This window comes from Stegodyphus dumicola, chromosome 6 (assembly GCF_044657685.1).
Source record: "Stegodyphus dumicola isolate Sdum_Otavi_A_Nest chromosome 6, ASM4465768v1".
Taxonomy (NCBI): Eukaryota; Metazoa; Arthropoda; class Arachnida; order Araneae; family Eresidae; genus Stegodyphus; species Stegodyphus dumicola.
In genome coordinates this window covers 32,189,411-32,215,861 of record NC_140773.1, presented here as the reverse complement: position 1 = coordinate 32,215,861, position 26,451 = coordinate 32,189,411, and the positions used below count along the sequence as shown (strand labels likewise).

The following is a 26,451-nucleotide window of genomic DNA, read 5'->3' as shown; positions in this document are numbered from 1 at the left end:
TAATTCATACACTATTAATATAGATAAATCATGAACCATGTATTTCTGAGAAGTCTTTGAAAAATTATGGAACATTATAGTAAAGCATAACACCGTAAAATAAAATACATTAACCTTAGAGAAACACTGCTAATACATTTTCTACTTTTAATTTTGTTCTTAAAAAAAATAATTTTTCTTTCAAAGTTAATAGTTTTGAGGTGGAGGCAAAGTGAAAAGGTTTATGATTTGGTTCTGTTGTTCAGATGTAGAAAACGAGTGTTTTTCAAAATTTTAGTTACGTTTTATTACAGCTTTTGATTCTTTGGTACTTTACTGATCAAAAGAAAGAGAACGAATGAAATAATCTAGTGAATTTTGCTACAAACGGTGAGTTGTGATTTCAATATTTTTTATCATCGTTCATCTCAAAGTGAGTCTCAATATTATATGATATGTTACATTATCGCACGAATAAGTGCAATCCTTGAAATGTATGTCTAAAGTTTTTTTAATTACTTTCAGAAGCGCTTTTGTTGTTGTTTGTTTGCGCTTTGTTACCCGCGCTTTTATTTAATCTGTACTTTATGTTAATTTCCAAATATTAAAAAGTAAGACTTAACGTCTATATTTGTGTATTTGGTTTTTACTAAGTAACTCTGACCTCAAGATCCGTAGCGTGTAATAACTTTCAACTGTTTCTTATTGTTTCATTATTTTTTCAGACTATCATTATGCCAACTAAGGCAGAATTTGATGATCTCGCAAGTAATATGGCAGATTTGCGCTTGTGCCTGCAAGAGGTATTGCCTTTACTAATATACTACATGTGCACGTTTTAATACTTACTGGAATAATGAAATAATGTGTAAAATGTATGTAATTGTATTAATTATTAATTTATTTTAAAAAAATAAAATAAGCTAGATTAATTAAATCAGCAGATTCATAGAAAAGTTGGTTTTCATTAATCCATTTTACATAAAATAATCATTACTGCATAAAGGTGTAGAGACATTAGGTATTTTTGGAGCAAAATAGATGCCTTTGCCAGGAATCGAACCACGGACCTGAATTCTCGAATACCGGCTCAGTGTGCTGACCACTACACCATGAAGGCATGCTAGGAAGATGGGAGAAATACCTTATATATTCCTCCTATTAAAGGGGACCCAATCGCCAAAATCCTGGGTGTGGAGATTTATCATCCACGACCCTTTTAGTTCGGGCGCCACTGTAGAGACATTAGGTGGCTTTGGAAAAGCCGGAGATATGAAAAATTAGCAACTGCATTCGCCTTGAATCGAACCACCGACCTCTGGAATACCGGCCCAGCATGCAGAACCACGAAGGCATGCTAGGAAGGTGGGAGAAAACCTTATAAAGGCGCTCGCTATACATTTGCACGATGGCGTTGATTAGGCTTGGCGCGGGCGTGCTCATGATGAATATTTTTGCCCATGTACAGAAGAAATTGACGATTTATTGAGGCTGTTGTCTAGTATGTAAAATAGAAGAACTGGAAAAAGTAGCGTAGAGACATTTTTATTTTGAACCATAAATTTTATTTTGTTGATCGAACAGCTGCTCATACCCCAAATGTTCAAAGACTATGACACTCCAGTAACTGGCAAAATAAAAATCAATGAAGCATGGTTCTCCATCATCATGTCTTACCCTGCAGAGTTAATGTGACAAAAGTACGTGGGATGAGGAAATGCGCTCCTGATGCCATATTAAAAACAATTGCAGAAGCCTGGTAGCCACAAAGTATATTAAAAAGTAAATATGAATTGGCCAATAATCTGGTACTAACATTGTGTTAAAAAAACAGAGTTTGTTATAATCAGAGAGTATTCCAAGGAGTTATGTTGAAAGTTTATTTTATTTTATATATTTTTCTTCATCCCATCCGCCTTTTTTTTTTTTTTTTTTAATGTTTACTGTAGTTTTTGCATTGACATGAAAATTAGAAATCTCATAAAATATCTCATTTTGCCATAAATAATGGCATATTATTTAATTATTTTACTCTCTAGTGTAGAATTGGGTGCCCTTTTGATTAGCGACAATTTTTTTTAAATTTTGGTGATGAAACCTCACTTCTGATTATCATGATAGTTTTAACTTTGTTTTAGCTTCCTGATTTTATTTAAATGGAAATAGATTCATGTGTACACGGACAAATTTAAGGCAGTGCGCAATGCCTAGTTTGTGCAATAGTAGGATGTTTTTTTAAGTGAAAACAGATCGATGTGTATATGGAGACAGTGTTTGTGCAATTCTTTGACTTCTTATTTTGGTTTTGTGTAGCGGCCATCTTGAAGTCGTGCCTTTCTGATGCCGATCTTGGCGTCAAAAAAGAATCGCTAAGAAACAAGGGGCACCCAATTATAAACTTTTACCTCTTATTTTATTATTTTTCTGAAATTATTTTAAAACTCAGTATCATTAAAATGATTGAAATAAATGCTGTCTTATAAAATTAAAAAACAATTTAAAGAATTTTTTTTTTTTTTTTTTTTTAATTTTTTTTAGTTGAGCACTCTTGCAAATAAGTTGGTATCATCATTATTTTATTTCTACCTTATAATTATTTTATGATGGTATAGCTAACCATAAACTTGTATAACACCTTCTGGTTTGAAAATACTGAATTAATGGGGTCCTTTTACACTTTTTTGTTGGGAGATGTAGGGATTGTAGTGATTTTATATTTCATTTCTTTCATGGCTTTGCGGTTTTGATTCTAAATGTATTATTTTTTTTAAAAAAATTGTATATAGCCTTGCCATAGTTGGACAGATGATTTACCTTATTGTCCATTATCTGGAGTTGGGTTTGCTACAAATCAAAAGTACAGAGTTGATGGTTTTAGAAGAGAAGAACATGCATTTGAAGATAAAAGCTTTCACTTCCGGTACTTTTTTAAAATTTTTTATTTTATTAATCACTACTCAGAGTTCTAAGGAGCTTTCACTTTTAAACGTTTATCTCTTTTCTTGTGCATTATGTAAAACTTTTTTTTATATATTTTCCACTTTTAACTATATATCTGTGGATTATGTAAAATATTTTACATATGTTTTCACAAAGAAGTGTTTGAATCATAAATTTATAGCAAAATTTATTCCGATAAATTTTTGAAGGATAATTTTTTAAAGCATAAATACTTATTTTAAGTAATATATATGCATTTTTAAGATTGATTTGTTTTGCTGTATGTAAATTTGTTAGAAGACTTAGAAAAGTTGAATTATAAGTTTGAATTTCTTAAGATAGCTGATTCTGAAATCGAAAGTTTTTTTTAAAAAAAAGTTTTTTATCGAAAGTTTTATATTTTACATTCATCACCGCATGTTTATCAACACAAGACATCTTGCGTAATGATTCATGCAGCAATGCCTAAACACTTTTTTTTTTTATATTAGTAACTGAACAACAAAGAGTATGGCAGCCTTGTATGTTGACATTGCACTTAGCGATGATTACAGATTTAAGTTAAATGCACTAAGAAATGCTGACTGGGAAAAATTTAACAAAAATTTCTTTCCATATAATAAAAATAGATTTTGTTAATGAAACTCGTAGGCCAAAAGATTACATTTAGAGTTGTTTGAATTAATACAGTCAAAAGTCGTTAATCCGTACTTGGGACTTCGGTGATTCCGGATTATAGATCATCAGTTTAAATCTGGTAAGGTGGCATGCAGAAATTATAAAATTAAAAATATGAAACCATAATTTATGAAATAAGGAACAATTATGATCTAAAGGGTATTAAAATTTACAAAAAAAAGCTTAATATTTATTTGTTTATTTATACATTAAACATTTCGGTTGATCTTTAGATATGGTAACTTGGCAAAAATTTGGCGACCAACTCTGCTACAGCAACCCTCTATTTTTTTTTTCGCCGCCATTTCGTCTTCACGAAGTAAAGACATGTTTCTTTTCTTTTTATTTACTGAACACTTTTTCCAACAATCTACTAGCCGAATTACACTTATGCTAGAAATTTTATGTAACAAAACTGCTTAATCATGACAAATATTAACTGCAAAATTGGGAAAAGTGCACAATCGCAAACTCCTTGCACGTTTTTCAGAATAGCACATACACATAAACCATGTACACGTCGACTTATTTTTTACTTAAAAAAACATCGCAGAATTGCACAAAAATGGCATGGCACACACTCTTAACTTTCTCCATCTACACTGCTATTTTCTCATAAATTACAAAAATTTGCACGAAAATGCAAAAAAATTCTGTGAATCTTTAAACTCTGTAAAAAGCACATATATGAAATTACCTGATCGCGAAAAAGTATATACCCTTTCCAAGGATGAACATTTCCACGTATAAAATAAATGAAATATCCAAAAACTTTTACCTCTAAATTATCTATTATATTATAAATGTCACCAAAGAATTCATGCCGCAAACATTACAAATGGTTACAAATACTTAGTGTCAAATATTTAAATTATTTCCATGCACGTTTACTTCAACTGAAACGTATACCAAATTCCTACAAACATAAAATTCACAACATAACTATCATTTAATTAAAATATCACTGAACCATGTACACGTCGACTTACTTTTACTTAAAAAAACATCCCAGAATAGCACAAAAATGGCATTTCGCACACTCTTCACTATATCCATATACACTGCTTTTTTCTCATAAATTAGAAAAATTCACGAAAATGCATGAAAATTTTCTGATATTTAAATCCGGTAAAAAGAACATATATGAAATTACCTGATCGCGAAAAAGTATATACCCTTTCCAAAGATGAACATTTCCACATATAAAATAAATAAAATATCCAAAAACTTTTACCTCTAAATTATCTATTATATTATAAACGTCACCAACGAATTCATACCGCAAACATTACAAATGGTTACAAATACTTAGTGTCAAATATTTAAATTATTTCCATGCACGTTTACTTCCACTCAAACGTATACTAAATTCCTACAAACATATAATTCACAAAATAACTATAATTAAAATGTAATTAAATTCAAAAACACTACTTAAAATATAAATAAGTACATACATTAAATTAATAAAAATTAGCTTACAATCCTAATTACTTTAAACTAAATCATTGCTAATAACAATTTTCCAATAATACCATATTACTTTATTTACTCCTTACATTTAGAACAATGCATAAAAATAATATCCTCAAATAATTAAAAATACTAACTTACCTAATCTTCTTCAGAATCTTGATTACATGGCAGATACACTTTTCTAATTGATTCAATAAAATTATTGAAAGATTTTTTCTGCGAAGTTTTCCTCCATACTTTCTCCGCTAAATAAAAAGCAAAATTTTCTTTATCACAATGCCTCGGAATGGCGCTTTTTATAGCACTCCACGTGCCCTCTATTGTATTCGTATGTGCACCTGTTTCAGGATCTTTAAAATGATATTTATGGTTCACAGCAAGATGTTGAAAACCTTCATCCTCCAAATATGCATACGATTTCCAGCAATCAGATATGATTATTGTACCCGGTAGAATATACTGTTTAATAAAACTTAATAAACAATCTTTACTTCTATCTCGCACAACCTTAAAAAAACACTTATTACTACCCCTTTCAATCCCACCAAACACCCATTTTCCTTCCACTCTCCTACCTTTCTGATACTTCCGCTTCCCAAACTTACTTTCATGAATTTCCACAATAACATTCGTACCACCAAGCATACCCATATCATTTTCGCGAAATTCCACGTGCACTTCCCTACAGAAAGAATTCCAATCAGCTGCAGTACTACTGCTAATTTCTAAATCCGAAATCCAGTAGTCAACTGGCAGTATATTCACCCAATAATAAGAAATTAATAAAATTTCACCCATATTCAAACGACTTTCAGCAAACCACGTACCCTTCCTTACACTCCGTTTCACAAAATGTCCATTTTCACCAGATTTCTTGCACCGCCATTCAAACTTATCTGTAATATCCTTCCTTTCACACAATCTCATTTCATTCCCACATTTTGGACATTCATACTTATCCGCTATTAAACCTACACCATTCAACCAATTCTTTTGAATTATCAGATAAACGCATTAAATATTTAGAATTCACTTTAGACAGCGCCATGCAATCTGAAAATTAATCAACACTACTTCACACAACACACAATGAAGCTTAATACAAAATAATATACTGCTACAGATATTTTTCCAAATTTCCCCCCTTTTCCGATTAAAGAACTGTAATTCGTCCATTAATATCACATGACATATCTCATGATCTCTCATTTCCCTCACACAAAATAATGCGTAATCGGAACTGAGTACTTCTCACATTATTACCAAAGTCCTAGGTAGTAACCTTTATGGCCTCCAAAATGTCGCCAAACTACCAGTTACCATATTCCAAAGATCAGCCAACATTTCTTTCAATGTAAGTTGTTTAATTTGCTTCGTTTTTTATGTGATAATACTTTCTCTTTAATTCTATAAACAGACATAATTTCTTGTTCAGTTACAAAGTTCCGCTGTTCAAGTCCTATAATTGCTGTGTTGAGAATACCGAGTAATTTGTCAATCGAAATTTTTTCGTTTTCAGTAAAATCTGTTTCAGTAACATCTGTGTCAAGCCAAAATATTTCATGAAGAAATGAACTTAAAAGCAGAGTGCACATATGTCACAGGTTGGTTAAACAAATTTAAAAATCACCATGATATAAAGCAATTAAAAATTTCAGGTCAAAAAGCTTCAGCTGACTCTGATGTTGGTGTTGGTGTTTTTAATTATGGCAAAGCACACTAGGGCTATCTGCCTAAGGGGAGGGATGCCTTTCGTGGAGGACTTTCTAAGGGAAACTGGCTCGTATACACGTTACACATGGGGAAAACCACGAAAACACCCATGCAGCCAGCCCGTTCGCGGGATTCGAACCTCGGACCGAACTACCAGTGTTCAGCGTCCTTACCGCTCGGCCGCTGGTGGGCTCAGCTGACTCTGAACCTGCTGAACTATTTGTACATGGAATTATTGAACTCATTACTAGTAAAAAGTTATCTCCAGAACAGAATTATAATGCTGATGAAACTGTTTTTTTCTGGCAATATGTACAGCGAAATACCTTGACAACCTTTACAGAAGAGGCTCCAACTGGTGTCAAGGATTCCAAAGCGAAGCTAAAAGTTTTAGCATGCGCAAATGCTGCGGGGACGCACGAGTGTAAACTTTTTGTAATCAGAAAAAATAACGACCTCTATCAGTTGAAGAAGTAACGATTTTCCCTGCTGTATATCGTGCAAATAAAACAGTATGGATGACACAAGCATTAATGGGTGATTGGTTTGAAAATCATTTTATACCCGAGGCTTGGCAACATTTGAATTCGGCTGGTGTATCTGATGAAAAATTGTCCTGATTGTAGACAACTGTCACTTAAAGTTTTAGTGAAAGATAATGTATCCATATTATTTTTTTCTCCAAATTGTACATTTATCATTCAGCCTATGGATATCGGAATAGCACACCCACTAAAATGCAAATGTAAAGTAGCATTTTTAAAATCCGTGTTAAATTTCTTGAATAATGGCAAGACTATTCAAGAATTTTTAAAATATGTTAGTATGAAATCTGCTGTGTGGAGCTTCGCATGATCATGAGAGGATGTGTCTCCAGATGCTTTAAAATGTGCTTTACGTAATTCATGGCCAGCTACTGTATTTCATGGTGAGGATGATAAAGATAATAGCCACAAATCTCAATGTTTTTTTAATCTTGCAAACCAAAATGTGAAATTTTCGAATTAATGGATTTTGTAAAGAAATGTGGAGAAGCGGTAATAAATGAAGATTATATAACAGAAGTTTTTCATTGCCATGACAATGCACAATCATCAGTGTATTAATGGACGGCGAAATCTATAGTATGCTTCTAGATCCAGAACATACTGTGCTACCGATAGTAAAAAAAGTGAGAGAAAAGATAATGAAAACGAGAAAATTTCAATTGACAAGTTAGTTGGAATTCTTGAAACAGCAGTTACAGGACTTAAACAGTGTAACTAAACAAGAGATTATGTCTGTCTGCAGAATTAAAGAGAGAGTATTAGTGCAGAAAACGAAGCAACTTAAACAACTTACATTGGAAGAAATTATTTCTTCTGCCAACAGCTTCCTGGTGGGGAGGATGGTGGGAGTGATTAAATTGAGTCCTGAAAAGAATCCTTTGTAAAATTTTAGGACAATCATCTCACAGTCATGAAGAAATGATAACATTTTTTGTGACTTTGAGGCAATAATGAATAGTCGTCCATTGACATGTGTTTCGGAAGATGTTGAAGATTTATCTCCAATCACGCCTTCCATGTTTCTCCATCATATTCGACAAACTGGGAGTTCCTGATTTGGATAATATAGATGCAAAATCTTATTTATTAAAGGCTTATTTACTGATCAAAAACTTCTACAATATCTATCTTAAAAGATTTCGAATTGAATATCTCGGACAGTTAAGGCAGAAAGAAGTATGAACGTGTGAAAACCTCACAACCTCTGAAAATAGGAGATTAAGTTTCATTGTTTGATGATGATAAGAAGCAAACAGATTGGTTATTGGTGAATCGAGATCTTCAAATCTCAGGATGAACATGTGCAACTAGTTAAGGTTAAGACTAAGCTTGGAGAAGTTTTGCAATGAACCAAGCGTTTGTATCCTTTGGAGATAACATCCTCAGATGAACAGTCTAAATTTATAAATATGGCAAGTAGCTTTTCTGATAAGACAGAGACTTACTGCGATTCTGATGTTCATAATGATTCGCCTCAAGATCTTAAGAGCGAAAAGATTCCATTGATAACTACAAGAAGTGGTTGATAGGTAATGCCTGTCCAAAGGTTTCAGTTTTAAATTTGACTTCTGAGCAAATGAAAGGTGGGAGTGTGTTGAAACTCTCGCCATTAAAACAGTTACCAAACGCCACAGATTTGGGTACTTTTCCGTTTCGCCGGCGCAAATCTCGCCAAGCAGACTTTATTGGCGACAACATACACATAAAAAATATTAAAAAAATGTTAGTTCTAAGAATTCTTTTTTTGAAGGCATAAACATTTTAATATCGCTTAAAATTTTATAAAAAGCCAATAAATAAAGACAATAAATTTGTAAAAAGACATTAATTTAAGAATTTACTATGTTTTCATGGTTCAACATCCTGATTCGCCGGTTCATATCACGTGACCCCAACCGATCTCATCTCACGTAAACTACTCTACAAAAATCTAATGCTCTCAGTAATTATCTGCATTAATTTCAAGTTAAATCTTAATTTGGAACACAAGTTTAAATGCAAGAAATATGTCAATTCGTACGAATAGCTTACTCAGAAATTATGTAAAACAGCAGTGCTTTACTTCACTAATGCATTCTCATTAGAATGGATGAATTTAACCCTTGACTTTACCTTTTCTATATTTTCGGCTTCGAGTAAGCGCTGTGATTGCATCCTAATTGACTTAATTACCGAAAATGGCCTTAGACATAAAAATGAACTATCTGATAAAAATTCTATGTAATTTTATGCCAGTATTGAAAGAAACAATCAATCTGATAAGAAAAAGCTGCGACTTGTTTTGAAAATGAGGCGTCAAAGGCTACCAGCGAGAATATTCCGTTTCGCATCGGTTGTATGCCATTATTGGCGACTTTATCGCTTGCGCCGGCAAAACGGAAAAGTACCCAGATTTGTACATGCGCGCAGACAAAATAAAAACAAAATTACAATGAAACTTTAGCTCGTTATGGACATTTGGATAAAAGATGTAATCCTTCTCTTTTGTGTTATGTATATAATTAGTTAGTAATGTGATTTGTGAATTGAACATAATATTATAGAAGTGCCCTTCTTTTGGAATGAATTGTGATTATCTTCAATTAATAAATAAAAATATTCCCAGATATCCTTTTGGATTAGAAAGAGAAAGATCTTCAGAAAAAGTAAACCTTTTACCTTTTTTTTTACAATATTTAATCTTGATAACATCAACAATACTGATAATGATATAACATAGAGGAATTTTTTTAATTTATTAATTTATAACAAGTAGTAATAATTTAGTGTCTAGAAGTAACAGACACAATAATTTTAAAAGTGAATTTAAAATGTTAAAAAAATGCTAGTTATACCAATAAAACAATTGCAGTGATAAAAAAATTAAAGGAAGCCTCCATGGGGGGGGGGAAGGCAAATTTTGAATCAAATGACTAAAATGTTTCATGACTAAATTAGGATTTTTGGTGAAATTTAGCATCTATAAATAATTTTTCTAATATTCTTCCAGGTTATCCTGTACAGTTATTGTTTTGATTCTTATAACAACGTATTATATTTTCAGATATGATGAAGATACATATTTTTATGGTGTTTTTGATGGACATGTTGGTACTAGAGCTGCTGATTTTGCTGCCCAGAGAATGCCTGCTGAAATTCTTTTGGGTCAACTAAAAGGCAAAGAGAATGACTATGATGTGAGAGAAGTATTGCATCAAGCATTTCTAGCTGTTGAGAAGAGTTTCTTTGAATCTATAGATGATCTTCTAGCCGAAAAGGAAAAGCTACGTCTACAGTTACAGGTGCAGTAATGTTATATCAGAATACTGAATAAATAGTTTGCATTATTTGCACCAAACCTTTAATTTAATGCAAGTCAATTTAGAATTTAAAAAAAAAAAAAAAAAAAAAAAAAAATTGCCAAGCTACAGTTACGTATATATTGCACTTTTAATATTTCATTTATAAAAGTATATAATACATAAACTATAAAAGTGTGTGGTATAGGAAACATGTACTTATGTACCCTTTATATTAGAATAAGATGCAACACAGGAAAAATATATTTTGATGTGAACACCTGATACTGCATGTCTTTTGTGAGTTTATTGTACTTTGGTACATATGATTTTATGGCTCAATTCATGTAGTATATAAATGTTCTTTGTTTGTAATCCTGGATCTAAACAAGTTCATTGTTGGAAAACTATTTTTGCAAGGCTAGGTTGATTTAAAGCATGAGTATAACATTTGAAAAGTTTCTTTTAAGAGTGGATATTTATTTCTACAAGTGTCCAAAAGTCTGTTTTTAATTATATATCAGACATATAATCAGTTATTTCCATTTCTAGATCAGCAGAATTCTTATTTAACGTATATGAAATATGTTGCGATATTTCAAAAATATTAGTATCAACAAATGGATTTGAAATGAATGAAGCAATGGGCTGAATTTTACAAAAATCAGAAAATCTAATTTCAAAATTTATTTTTAAGCTTGGCAAGATTTTCAGAATATTTAGTTTCTTATATTTCTTTTTTATTCTTTCTTCAGTTTTCTTTTATTTCTTTTGTTGTTCTCCAAATTTTTAAAGTGGCAAAAGTTACTGAAGTTATTCATTATTATTCTAGAGTTACATTTCTTTCATTTGTGAAAAATGTTTGTATACATCTGAGCAATTTGATAATAGTCTTTTCTTTCTCATGAAGCTGAAGGTTTAGTTTATTTACTGTCATTGCTATGTCTGTAAACAAAATTAAATTAGATAACGAGCTATGATCACTTAATTCTTCATAAGTTTTGTTTATGGATTCTAAAAATTGTGGAAGAACCTCTAAAAATCATTGTAGGACTTTTCTCCTTATTAAGTCATCTAATTTTAGAATGTAACATTAAAGTTACTCTGCATCAAGTTCATACGTCTTCTGCATATGTCGTACTCTGCATCAAGTTCATATATTCATAGTTCTTGATACTCTGCATCAAGTTCATATGTCAGTACTTTGAATAATGTTTACTGAAGTGATCTGAAACAAATAGAATTTACAGTTTTTTGAACAACTTCTATCATGTAAAACTTTTGTACATAATGCCTGCTGATGATGATGCAGTGGTAGTTAAAAGTGCTGTAATATTCTTCAGTACTTTGTATAAAATGTTGAGGTCTTGAGAAGGGTTACGATACCCTTTTATTCGCATGAAGAAATGATAGCAGATGGCCCCTTCTCAGGCTTACAGGAAAGCCTCCACTTGCACTTTTAAATCTGGATAAGAAACTAATCTAATACTCAGCAGAATTAGCCGAAGCTAGACACAGATATCTAATGTAGTTGGCCCTTAAATTAACCTAGCTGGTGATTATCAGCAGTCACATATAATATGGCCAAGCGTAGTGGATTCAAGAATGAAGTAGCCAGAAGGCAAACACGCACCATTAAAGACTCCTTAAGCACTTTCTCTTGAAGTAAGTCGAACTTTCCTTAAATACTCCTTCTAACTCATTTGCATAAAATGCGATACCAAAAACTCATTCTGTTAGGGAATAGTAGATGCAAAACGAGAATAGACAGTAACCCATGAATAAACTTTAAAATAACCTCTACAAAGGTAGGAAAATCTGCATCATTCTTACATAATGTAATGAAACTAGCAGCAGAACAAATCATAGCAGGTGTGTCATCTATTGTTACGAACTCAAGTTTTTGAAGCTGAAGATGAATTTCAGTTATATAGTTTTTAGTAGCTTAGTATACGTCCATTCCACTTGTATTAACATTTAATGACATAATTGACAGTACATTTTTACTATTTATTAAAAATTCTGGAAGATGCAAATTAAATACAGGAAAAGCATATTCTAATGTGAAGCATCTGACAATTCATGTCTTCTGTGAGTTTATTGTACTTTGGTATATACAATGTTATGGCTAAATCCATGCAGTCATTCAGATGTTCATTTGTTATCCTGAGGATCTGAACTTTGAATTTAACAAGTTCATTGTTGGAAAACCACTTTTGTAATGGTAATTTGATTTAAAGCAGGAGTTTAATCTTTGAAAAATTTCTTTTAAGAGTGAATATTTATTTCTGCATATATTCAGAAGTCTGTTTGTGATATTCTTGTTTTTAAGAAATTATCTGTGATCAGACAGAAAATTAATCATAAACTTTAGAAAATGCATTTTTATGAATCATATTTTCCTGTCCTCTAACATTTTCAATCATAATTTCTATTCTACAAGTGACAAAATTTCTGAATAATTGGACATCTTGGATAACTGACATAATTTCATTTTTAGTTTTAGTTTTTTGAAATAAAATTTCCAATGCAGCAATAATTTATTCTTTAATTATGTTGCCATCCTCAAAAGGCTTTTCATGGATTGTAAGTAACATGCAATTTTAAATGATGCAGTCATAGCAACCTTCATTTTATTTGTGGACTTGGTAAACATTCATTGTCAAGCAGTGAATGAGCTTCCCAGTAGTGTCACTCTGTTTTATCTTAGATTGCTGTTAGTATCATAAAATTTAATATCAGTTTTTTATGAACTTTTGTAAAATGTTTTCCTATGTTGCATGTATTTCCAATAGAAACTGTGGAACCATAAATTAAACAAATACATTTGTTTCTTAAAATTAATGAAAAAATATTTCTCTGCCCATTCATTTTTAAAATTATAAGTACATATTTTCCTTTTTTATCCTTATATGATGGCATGATTTGGGTAACTGCAAAATCATTAATATCTTTAAAACTAATGATTAACAGAAAGAATTGACAGAAGAAATGAATATTTTTTGTACCTGTATAAAATAACCAAATCAGCTACCTCAAAAACACTTACAACTTTGAAAATTCATTCTGTGTTAGCTGCCTTTTGTATCATGCAGGCTGATGGTGGTGCTGTAAAATAACTAAATATTGTGCAGTACTTATAAAGATAACTGAATGTAAATGCTGCATTTATTTCAGTCTGAAGCAATCCACTGTGACGTCAATAATGACCTGTGGAATATTGAGAGCAATATTGCCATGCTATGTCTAATGTAAAATAGTGTTGGCTGAAATTCTGAAGATCTGTCTTCAGGTGGCTTTGGTGAACTTTGCTTGTGAGTGTGTGGTATAACTAGAATTTGAGTTTTCCTTTCACTCTTGGCATTTAACTTCAAAACTAAGGCACCAAAGATTCTATGCAAGTGACATCAAAAGGTGGACTGAGACATAGGTGGCTCACAAGCTATGGGTTGGACATCCCTAATGTGTATTATTGAAGAAAATTAATTTATTAACTTTTAAAAGACTGCGGAGTTTGGAAGGATTTCACTTAAAATGACGGGTAATCCAAATGCTTCTCCACTCCCTTTTAACTACCATTGTAAAGAGAAACTACTACTGTTTTAAAACTTTTCCTTTAGGGGTTGCCTTTGTTAATTTTTAGATAAGAGACTAAGGATGAAGGAATTCTTTTTGTCTTTTCTCTAAACTAGGGAAATATAAAATGGTGAGATTTCATAACTAAGTAATTCTTGAATCATGGAATATTAACTTTCAACACTGCATTATAATGAAAATATGGTTTTGCAGCAAATACCTCCTAGATAAGCCTAAAATCAGTACATAGAGGTTTTTATTTGTTTTTAAACTGAATTTAGTTTAGACTTACATGTACTGATTAACAGTTTTAATTTATACTAAAAAATGTTTAACTATATGCATTCATTTTGTTAAAACATTGTGTAACAGCTTCTATTTATATTTATATATTAAATGAATTCCCTTGTATTTTTGTGATATTAGCTTCATTTCCCTTTTTCATTATTATTCTTATTCAGTTTTCTTTTTAAATGTATTGATTCCCCCCCCCCATTGTAATACAGTACAAAGTCTTTAATCCGGACTCGTTGGGACTTCAGTGATTCCGGATTATACATCATCAATTTAAATCTGATAAGATGGCATGCAGAAATTATAAGATTAAAAATATGAAACTGTAATTTATGAAATAAAGAGCAATTATGATCTAAAGGGTAAAAAAATTTAAAAAAAAAAAAAAAAACTTAATATTTATTTTGTTTACTTTATTAAACATTTCTTTCAACGCGCACATGTGTAAAGCATACATTATGCGTTGTCGAAATTAGAAAATTGCAACCAGAAAACTATTTGATGTGTATTCGTGATAATTATAATGACGAGAAATTTGATTTAAATCCTATCAAAGACAGAGTACATCGAGATGAAATACTACATTTAGTAAGGAATTATAAGCTGAATAAAATAAAAACATGTGCCCTGAAGATGAGGATAGTGCTGACAAATCAACTTCCAGTTCATTGCGCGCCGTGACGTAATAATAATCATCAATAATTGGAATATTATTGTGTTTCGTCTCTTTCATATTTTTGAATAAAACTTCTGTGTTGAATGTGAAAAAAATATTAATTAATATTTGAATTTAAATCTGTGATTTTGAAATATATACACAAACAAATAAATATACAGTACAAAGTCCGTAATCCGAACGTCTATAATCCAAGCATCAAAGCCACAAACTTTTTTTTTTTTTTTGTATGCTTTACGCATGCACATTTAATGTATAATGGACGGTATAAGCTAGGCTAAAATTATATTTACTGATTCTAAGGCGTTTCAGTTAATGTTGCAGATTATTGAATTCATTAATCTTCTAATTGTATCCGGCTTATTATTTTTTGCAGACTGTTAGAGCAATTTTATAAAAATTAAGCTTGAATTTTCGATTATGTCAAAAAGAGTTTCCAATTCTGAAGCTGCCACAATTCTGGAGCTGCTACAAAGTGAAAGCATGTTTCAATGTCTATCAAACAAAAAATGGAATTGCTGCAAAAGCAGTAATAAATGAAGATGATATAACAGAAGTTTTTCATTGCAACGGCAATGGCCCAATCATCAATCAATTAACGGACGGCGAAATCTGTAGTGTGGTTCTAGATCCAGAAAATACCACTTCCAATAGTGAAGAAAGTGACAGAGAGGTTATTGAAGACAAAAAAATTTCGATTGACAAGTTAGTCAGTATTCTCGACACAGCAATTACAGGACTTGAACAGTGTAACTTTATAACTGAACAAGAAATTACGTCTGTTTATAGAATTGAAGTGAAAGTATTAGCACAAAAACGAAGCATCTTAAACAACTTACATTGAAAGAAATGTTTAATAAAGTAAACAAATAAATATTAAGCCTTTTTATTTTTTTTCTAAATTTTGATACCCTTTAGATCATAATTGCTCTTTATTTCATAAATTATGGTTTCATATTTTTAATTGTATAATTTCTGCATGCCATCTTACCAGATATAAATTGATCTATAATCCGGAATCGCCGAAGTCCCGACAAGTCCAGATTACGGACTTTGTACTGTACACAGTTATCATATATATATATGGTGTTTACACATATGTACATGTATATGCTTTTATCCCTGTGTGCATATAATATGCATATATTTGTTTGCATATACATGTATGCACATCTCATTTGCATATGCATATCAGTATGGTTAGGTTACTTATGTAGAATTCTAGAGAGCAAGTTAATCATGCGAAACACAACTGAAAGTTTTTGCCTCGAGCTAACATTGCACTCTTGAGGAAAAAGTTAATTCATGAAACCCCATGATTGTGAGGTACTAAGGTAATCAATGACTATCTCAATAAATAATGACTATCTCCGCACCCTGAATGGTAGTCGGAGAAGAATTTCTCTGCCTGAAATATCGGCCACAGCTGTCTTTTTCAGACTCTGCAATTGTGGCCTATAATATGGTCACCCATCTTCTAATCATTAAATTATGGAAAGAATTTTTAGAAAGATCTTTAATTTAAAAAGGATTAAAGTTATACCAGTATTCAAAATATAAGTTATAAAATATGTTGTTACATGTGGCTGTATTGGAAATATGAGTCCAAACATATAAAACAGCTCAAGTATCACACATGAACAATGATAAATAATAAAAAAGAACAGACATTTATAAAGAATCAGAATAAATGAACATGGGAACAAAAGTTAAAAATTTAAACAACAAGGAAAGGAACATAAAAGATGTAGTCTTTACAAGGAGTTCATGAAAGCTCTAGCATTCCAATATAGTTTACTTATCTCACTACGTTTCTGAGACTCTTTATTTAGTTCTGGGCATATAAGAAGATGCTCTGCATTCATGATGCCCGAATTGCAAATTTGGCATATACTAGATGGAAGGATGCTAATTTTATTAAGATGATGCGCCATGTTCATTAAATGACGAAAGGTTTATATTTCTGCATGAAAGAAATTCCTTAAAATATTCTAACAGTGAACAATGCTCCTGATCATTTTAAAGTAAAGAAGTATTTTTTTAGCTATGTAGAATAAAAAATACCTATATCTGTGTATTTTTGCTTTTAAAATATTAGATTGTTTTTCTATAATAATAGTTTATATGTAACAAAATTAAAAGTTAAAAAAAACAACTATATTAAAAAAATTGTTCATTATTTTTAGGGCTTACGAACCATTGAAGCTATTAGTCAGTTTCCTGATGTAGTTCAGAGGCTTAAATTGGTTACAGAAGAAATTCAGAGTGGAACTACTGCAGTTGTAGCTCTCATTTTAAAAAATAAATTGTATATTGCTAATGTAGGCAAGTACCATTTTTTTAGCAAAGTAAAGGAAGTGGTAAATGAAATTTTTAGTAATTTACAATATATTTCTTCCATTTAAACATAATTTATAACTAGTGATTTTTCTTAAAAATTTAAAATTAATGGATGTTTGTTAATATGCATATTTCCATTTGTAAATAAATTAACATTTATTCTCAGCATCAGTGTTATAGAATTTAACTTTTAAAATACTTTATGAACAATATCTATACATGCACATGAATATTTACATTTATATTTTATAGTACTGCACAAAACTTCTCTGTCAAGCCGAAGACTGCCTATATTCAATAAATACTGAGACTTGAGATTATAAGAGTGGTGCAATGCCCTGTGCAACTTTTTTCACTGCATTTGTTAAAGAATATACAGATTTACATAATCATTTAACATTATTTTCATTGTTCTAGAAATCATTAATATCTTTTGCATAGCAAAAAGAAACAGATCATTAATACATTGGTATGGTTGTTGGTTACCACTCTCACTTGCTTGACAATGGTCCTCAGCCGACGACATTCATCTTGGCAAGGAGTCAAATGTGCCTGTCGTTTGCATGAGCCTTTTAGCACCATATAGGTGGCAGCCTGACTTTAGCTGAGTTTTGCCCTCAATTTTGTGGGAGATTTCCTCAGGTGGGGGATGGGTCTGAAGGTCTTCCCATCCTTCTTCTCCAACACTAGCCTCTTGAGAGGACTTTCTGCTCATATAGAGTGCATATGTATATAGAGTGCTCCCATGCTGCATTTACAAACATATACATTTATGAACATTCTTGCCTTCTCTGGGATTCAAATCCGGGCCCTTTGGTTACAGCAGTTAGAGTCACTAACCACTATCCTGGTTGGGCAGCATACATTGATATCAATTAGCATAAATGAAAACTGAAATTTACTAAGAAATTTTGATAAATAGAAAAACAACTGACATTATTGTTGAAATGAAATAAAACTAGTTATCATTATTGATAATGACCTACACAAAAATTTACATCTTTACATTACATTTCTTTTTGAAAATGCAAAAAAGTGAACATATAAATTGTTGTCTTATATTTTTTATTGTGAACTGAATTTAATAATTTAAAAACAACTGAAATTTGCATGTATTTTCTTAGTCTTTGACAGACTGTGATAAGCTAGCTAAAGCTTTGCTACATTTAGTTATTTCCTCTCTCCTGTTACCTTGAAATTAATAATAATAAATCTAGCTTCAAATCTATTTTATTTGAATGGCTTTATTATTGTCATCAAAACTAAGATATGAAACAAGAAAATAATATATGTGTATACATTGAAAAAATTAAAGCGTGATTTTGTGATTTCTTTTTTGTTTAATGTTTGTTTTATAATGAGGGTACTGCTTGATAAAAATGTTGTGAATGATTAAATTGTGTGTAACTAATTATATTATATACATGTTTATGTATTTTATATTTAAATAAATTTAAAATATTTTTATATCATTATTTTATGCTTAGGTGATTGTAGAGCTGTTCTTTGTAAAGAAGACAAAGATGGAAAAACATGTATATGTCAGCTAAGCTCTGATCATACATTTACCAATGAAGATGAACTCTTAAGAATGTCACACATAGGTGTAGATATCTCCAAACTTAAACAGGAATCAAAAGTTGGACTTCTGAATCATACACGTTGCATAGGGAATTACACAGTGAAAGGAGGATATAAGGAATTTGATAATTTTAGGTTTGTTAATGAGACAATACATTCTTTTCTTGTAATTTTTTTATGTAACAGAGATTCCATATATAAATTTAACTACCAGATATTTGTTTCTATTTTTAAAAGAGGATATTAATTTTTGGTACAATTTTGTTGCATGTAAAATATTTATCTTGCTATTGATTATGACCGAGAGAGTACTTGAAGCTGCTATAAAAATCTAAAATTTAGATTTATTACTTGATACACTGTATGAGTAATAAAACAGTCTGTATATTTAAAAAAAAAATTATCTATATTTTACAGTATAAAATGTTTTCCATACTTAGGCTTCCATGATGTTAAGAAATTTAATAAAAATTATGAGGAATAAAAGGAAAGTGTAAAAATTCACAAAATTTGTGAACTGCAGTAAATATAAGGTAACCAAAAAAGTTCTTGCTGTTTTGGACAGTCAGAAAGAAAAAGTCATGAAACAAATAATAATTACCACTAATTTTCAAAGTAATCACCATCAGCATCCAGTGCCTTTTGCCAACGAGTAACTAGCTATGCAATGCCATCAAGGTAAAACTTGGGAATCTTGGACACGAAAGTCCATGAGGGGCTTTTCGAGGTTTGGCCAATTGTTGAAGAATTTTCCACGAAGATGGTTGTCTAGGGAATGGAAAAGGTGGTAGTCTGTTGGCATGAGGTCTGGAAAGTATGGTGGATGGGTAGTGTCTCCCAGCCCAATCGCTGGATGGTGTCCCTGGCCTCCCGAGCCACATGCGGCCTCTCATTGTCATGGAGGAGGAGTACATCCTTACGATTGACCAGTGCACCAGTTCTTTATGCACCAGTGCCTGATGCACATGTTCCAACTGCTGTTAGTACAGGTCTGCCGTGATGGTTTGGCCCACTGGCAGAAGCTCACAGTGCACCGCTTGGAAACTAGTCCACCAGATACAGATCATGATCTTGCATGGGTGGAAAGAAGGTCCCATGGTAACAACCAATGTCTTGAATGCCTGGGTGTGTCATACTGGACCCATGTTTCATTACTGGTGAGTAATCGATCAAATATGGATGCATTGCAGTGCCTAGTAAGCAATGACAAACAGGCAGCGACATGCTGCTGCTTGTTTGCATCAGACAGTGAATGGAGTACCCACTTGCTCAGCTTGTATGCCTTTCTTATACGGTGTATATGGAGTCTGATTGTTTCATCAGATTCCTGAAAGTGTGCAGCAAGCTCACAACATGTTTGGCTACTTTCACTCTCTATGGCTGCTGTTGGGGCCTCATCGTCCAGCACTTGTGGCCGACCGCTGTGTGGTGCATCACTAAGAAACATATCCCCTGACCTGAACTTCTGGAACTATTGCCTAGCGGTTCATTTGTTAATGGCATCATCCCCAAAGCCCTGGCAAATTCGGCAACTTGATTCTGCTGCTGACAGGCCCACTTTAAAATGATACAGCAAACGACTCCGAACGAGTGGCTTTGACGCATCCATGTCAATCAGTCGCTGTGCGAGTTTTGTTTGAAGTGCCGATGCAACGGGTTTTTATACTCTATGTGAATGTCCGGACTCCCATTCTAACAACTTTATCGCCAGGTTTGGCAAATATTTTTATGTTGGGGTTCACTCTTCCAATGTCATATCAGAAACGACAAGAACTTTTTTGACTACCTTGTAAAATAACTAATGAGTCAATATTTTACTTACAACAGTCATGCTGACAGCATTACATTCGAATTAGTTTTTTCATAAAAAAACTGTTTTCCTGAGTTGTTTTCTATTTTATCCCTAAACTGAGAAAGGCATTTCAAAATAAACATATTTTTGCAATATGACAATAGGATGCAATTTGGTAAGTGGTATTACTAAATGGAAAGTAGCAGTTAGATGTTGAATGTGAAGTTCTTCACAGAGTTTGTAATCAATAACTTTTCATGAATCAGCATTCTCTCCCTACACTTGCATAACATTTTCGATTGCTGTGGTTATAAAACTTGTGGTATTTGTTAGGTACAGGAGGCTTTATGAAGATACCAAGTAAGCTGTACCATCTATATTTTTTTGCCTTCCAACACATTACGGTTTAGCATACAAAGTATTGTGGTTAAAAAGAAGACCATTGGAAATATGCATTATTCACAGAAGAGACTAGACATGGTTTGTAGAGATTCCACATTTACACTGATCTAGGAAGAATAACAGACATACTGTCATCTATCAAGTACCTGTGAAAAGGCATTTACAATGGAAATTTGTGTTGTCTTATCAGGTGGGTATACTAACCTACCTGTGCTGTCTAAAGTAAATATGAGTGTTAAGCCATGTGTATAATAATGAAAACTCCTAGGTTTATTACTAGAAAGGTAATATCAATATTTTTTTCTAAAAATTAAAAAAAAAAGCTTGTGCGAATTATAATAAATGTGTAGAAGAGTATCTTCAAGAGAAGATTAGTAATTCATAAATTAGTCATCCAAGCTTCTCAACTTAAATTGTAGTTCTAATTAGCATTTCTATAATTGAAGAATAATCTTCACTTCTGACTTACTGATCATATGTGTGACACTTGAGGGACGCATATTGCTATTATTCTTCATCAACTTTGAAGGCTTTGCATAGAAATAATAACTCTTCATCAAATGGGTTGCTGAACATTGCTTATCAGCAGTATGAAACATCCTTTTGAAACTTGCATTTATATGAGAGGGTGACTGCACTCCAAATTAAAATGTATGCATGAGCGATTATGAAATCTACCGATACATATGTACCTCAATATAGATATGGTCATGTATTAAGATATTTTTCTTTTGTCTTAATTTAAGGAAACCGTGTACTTTAGCTATTTTCGTAGAATTGTTTAGCTGAAATACTTGGTGCACTTTTATATTTTTAATAGCATTAAAAAAATAATTTTTCTGCATATATATGAAGTTTTTTTGTAAGGAAGATCTGAAAAAATGCTAATAAAATGGTATTTTCTTTAATTCGTTTGAAGCGAGAGGGTTTCCCCCCCCCTTCCTCATCCTGCTAGATACAGTATTACAAGCATTTATGTTTCATTCAATAAAAATATAAACACTGTCAATATAAATAATTCCTCATACTTATAAATTTTTTAATATAAGTTTGAAATTTATGGTTAAGTGAATATAAATTAATGTTTCATTTATTTATGAAAAAGATTTTTTTTTTTTTCTTTCTAGTGAAGCAGAAGAGGAACCTATTATTGCTGAGCCTAACATAGTTGGGGGGATAAAAATAGATGAAAAATGCAAGTTTCTTTTGCTCATGTCAGATGGTTTATACAGATCCTTAGAGGAAGCAACTGGAGCTGTAAATGTAATTCAGTTTTTATAGAAATTTTAGTATACATTGAATATTATTTGCCTTAATGTATGTTTTTACTAATATCTTATTCATTATATTAGGCAAATGCTGTTCTAGTCAATATATTACTCGAGCAATTTGCTGAGCAGTCAACATTAAATGGTGTAGCTCAAGCAGTAGTTGACAAAGTTGTGCGTATTCATCATGATGCATTTATGCAAGACACACGAACTCCAAAACGGTGTCAAAATCGTGATGATATTACTTTATTAGTAAGTTATTATTTTTTTCCATCATGCATAAAATGTATCACTTAAGTTCTGTCTTTGCGATTCTGTCAATTATTTATTTATTTCTACCTTTGTCATTAAGTTTTGATGAAGGGGAGAGACCAAGTCAGAAAATATAAAAACTTTGCTTTCATTTTTATAATCTTGTTCACATGTTTATTTTGTTGTAACTTTCAACTGTGTACAGATTACAACTGTGATTATGTGTAACAGATGATAACCTCTGTTTCTTCTTGGGTCTAAAGATAAGAAAGCTGGAATTCTTAGAAGAGCAGAAATTTTGCAACTAAAAGAAATGCTGGTACTTTGATTTTGATAAAATGTGCAAGAATGCCTAAATAATTGTTGTCCTATATTCCTGAAAATTAAATTGCTATCAGAATATTTTCTATTATTAAATATATATTATATATCAAATATTAAAATTTCCTCAGTGTTCTTCATAGCATTAGGAAACATGAAACTGTTAAATCTACTTCATCCATTTGAGCTAAAATAGCTGTATATAATAAATCTTCTAACATCTAATTTTTTGGCCTTGAATGTTGCTTTATATTTATTGAAAGGCATTGAATTTTGATTTATATGTATTTTTTCACTTTCTATAAAATATGCTTTATGTATTATGACAAATTTGCTGTCCAGCACTGTCAGTGAATTTTCTGTATAAAGTTACGAGGGTGTCCTCAATCATCTGTTACTATTTATGTGAATTCTTGAGAGGTGTGAATAATTTTATATATATATATATATATATAAAAATCTGATGTGTACACCACATTACTTCCTTGTATGGAATATTAAATTATACACATTTTTTCTTGCATTTTATTTAAACTTATTAGATTGAATTAAACCTACTTCGCCGACAGCGCATAAACCACAATAGAATAAATGAATTCTTTAAAATTCACTTTGTTTACCATAGCGACACTCTGGCACCTGGTTTACTTAACAGTATTATATTTCATTCATATTATAACTCAGAATGCACAAAATGTATATCATTTAAAGAATTATCTAATCATTGCCACATGTTCTATTCAAATACTATGATAAAGCTAGAACTATGTATAAAAGAAATTAAGCAAATAAAACAAAAAAAGAAACAGTTTTTCACAGACAATTGAGTATTTCTCATTTAATTAATTCAGTTCTTACTTCGTGAGAAGGCAAAAATACATAAAAACTCAAAATATCTATATTAAAAATTACGAAGTAAATCTCAAACACTTATTTCCTCGAAAAAATTCCAGAAAGAATTAAGCATGATTTAATTGGCAATAATAAATGAATGCATTATCTTTGTTGTTGGAAGCTAAGTTTCTCTAGATTGGCAACATATCCACTAGTCTCCTGTTTCAAATGTAAACATCAATGGCCGCCATTAAAACAGGTTTAGTGGCAATTAAACAACTTTAAAATTGCTGATAATTCTAAAAATATTGCACACAGATTTACTAAAGGCATAAAATCCTTAACCGGAAGATAAAAACAATATAATTCAATCATTTTTAAAGAAAAAAATGTACAATTTACAAACATATAAACTGAGTAAAGAAACTAAGATCACCGAGCCGGGTAATAGAGTGGATATATATATAATTATATTTATATACGTTTGGTGCGGCCAATTGCAACCAAAATACGAGGTGCACATCTACATGTTATAGCAGTCCTATATAAAGAATTTCAACATTCTGAGGCTACTCGTTTTTGAGTTATGCGAGATACGCACGTACGTACATACGTTCGTACAGACGCCACAAAAAATTCTCTTCAGAATTAATCTTAAAGCAGTTTTAGAATTTTTTTGAAGGAAAAGAGTATTTTATTCTGTCTTTACGTACAGATATCACGCAAAAAATCGTTAAATTGCATTCAATAGCGGTCAAAATGGATATTTTCGTTGAAATATCCTGCCTGAAACTTTACGCGATTACAATACTTCCTTTTTACTTCGTACAAGGAAGTAAAAAACATTTTAGTGTACAGTGAACTGCTTTTCCATTATGGTGGAAGGTATAAAGATCGGAATTCATTATCTTTCTTTTGATTCATGTATAAATTGTTGATATGTGTTGTAGTTTTAATTCAACTGAATTAAAAATATTGTTTCTATATTTTAGGTGCGGAATTTCAACTATCCACTTCGAAATGCCCATACAAGCTCTCCAAGTATTTCTAATCAAATACCAGTTGTAAATGAACAGAAGAAGCAGAATATTTCTGAAAATAATACATTGTCTGATGTGCGATCACTAGAGAGTTCATATGTAAAAAGTTCCCATGAAAGTGAAACTCAATCTATATTTATGAATGATGGTACATCTTTAACTACCAGTTCAGAGTCAGGCCCACAACTTTTATTTCAATCTGCAAATAATATATCTTTAGATGAAGATGGTAGAGTCAAGCCATATGTTGATTTTTCTGATTTTTTTGCAGCTGTTGAGGAAGCATATAAAGCTGGACTAGTTCCAGAAGATTGGTTAAGGCCAAATTCTTGATTATATGTATATATTCAACATTGCTTTTTCCCTTTGATAGGGTTTATCTAATGTGTAAATATTTTTATTGGATATTGTTTATTAAGAGAAAATATTTGAAAAACAAAAATGGCTTCTTTTGTGAGCATTTTACCTATGGAAATTACCTTTATCTTTTATATAATCAGTAACATTTTACAGACATGAGTACCACATTAATAGAAATTTTTCATTGATCATATACTGATAAAGTGAACTTAGCATTCAATAAATGAACCCTTTTTCTTTTCAGCTCTGTACAATATTCAGAAATATATTTGCTTAATTTCTCGTTAGGTTTATTTCAGTACAAAAGCATATTTTAAACAATGTTATTATAATAATTAATGTGCTTTTATCTCTTAAATTCATGTATAAATTTTATTATTATCTAATACACTAAATTCTTATTAAATAATTACTTTAATGTATCTGGCCCTTTCATACTAACGTTTTATTGGCCCTCGGGTTGTACCACACTATTTTAGGGGATGGATCATCTGTTAATTTCAGATGATTGACTAGAGAATACAAGATTTCTCCCTCGGTAAAGAATACAAGTAGGCAGTTTTGGAAATAAGTCTACACAGTTGATGAAGGGGGGTGAATATTTCTATTGCCAGTTTTAGACACAAAACACTTACCTTTGGAATGAAAATACCCACTGGTTCTACAGGGCCTGAGGGTCCCATGGGCCTGATAATGCATGAAAAAGGGTCTTCAAGATATGTTAGTACTTTACTTATAATTACGAATTTCTCAGAAAAAAATGTCTAAAATTAAAAAAGGAAATGTGCAGTATTCTTTTTCTTTCACATTTTAAATCCATAAAAATATTTTGAATTAAAAAACATTAAAAGAATTAATACTGTTATAAGTATGAAGTGAGGTTAAATTTTAACAAACCATTCACTGTACCCCATGCTAATATTTTATGTTTGAATGTTTCTATTGTAAATAAATTTATTGATTATGTTATTCCCTTTATTATCCCTGAATAAATTTCTATTAAAAATAAATTTTTCGTAATACATTTCAAACAGTAGTTTTAAAGAGAGGTCATGATTATCCAATTTGTGTGCTTGATCCCAACAATTTCTCAATTTTTT

General features: G+C 31.3%; 1 protein-coding gene across 1 annotated transcript; it reads left to right on the top strand.

Annotated features, from left to right (window-relative positions):
* The first annotated feature begins 204 nt into the window (after positions 1 to 204).
* Positions 205 to 25,433, top strand: LOC118189513 (TGF-beta-activated kinase 1 and MAP3K7-binding protein 1-like). The gene is made up of 9 exons (XM_035360136.2): positions 205 to 369; positions 705 to 782; positions 2,766 to 2,899; positions 10,378 to 10,615; positions 17,345 to 17,483; positions 18,986 to 19,214; positions 22,401 to 22,536; positions 22,626 to 22,796; positions 24,944 to 25,433. The coding sequence occupies exons 2-9, from the start codon at positions 714 to 716 to the stop codon at positions 25,322 to 25,324; spliced, it is 1,497 nt and encodes a 498-aa protein (XP_035216027.1). The 5' UTR covers positions 205 to 369; positions 705 to 713; the 3' UTR covers positions 25,325 to 25,433.
* Positions 25,434 to 26,451: the final 1,018 nt, after the last annotated feature.

What these genes read in the sequence shown, in the direction of transcription:
- LOC118189513 (XM_035360136.2), top strand. Translation starts at nt 714, where the DNA reads ATGCCAACTAAGGCAGAATTTGATGATCTCGCAAGTAATATGGCAGAT. An exon ending in TGCGCTTGTGCCTGCAAGAG is followed by an intron (nt 783 to 2,765) that starts GTATTGCCTTTA and finishes AATTGTATATAG; the next exon opens with CCTTGCCATAGTTGGACAGA. An exon ending in AGCTACGTCTACAGTTACAG is followed by an intron (nt 10,616 to 17,344) that starts GTGCAGTAATGT and finishes CATTATTTTTAG; the next exon opens with GGCTTACGAACCATTGAAGC.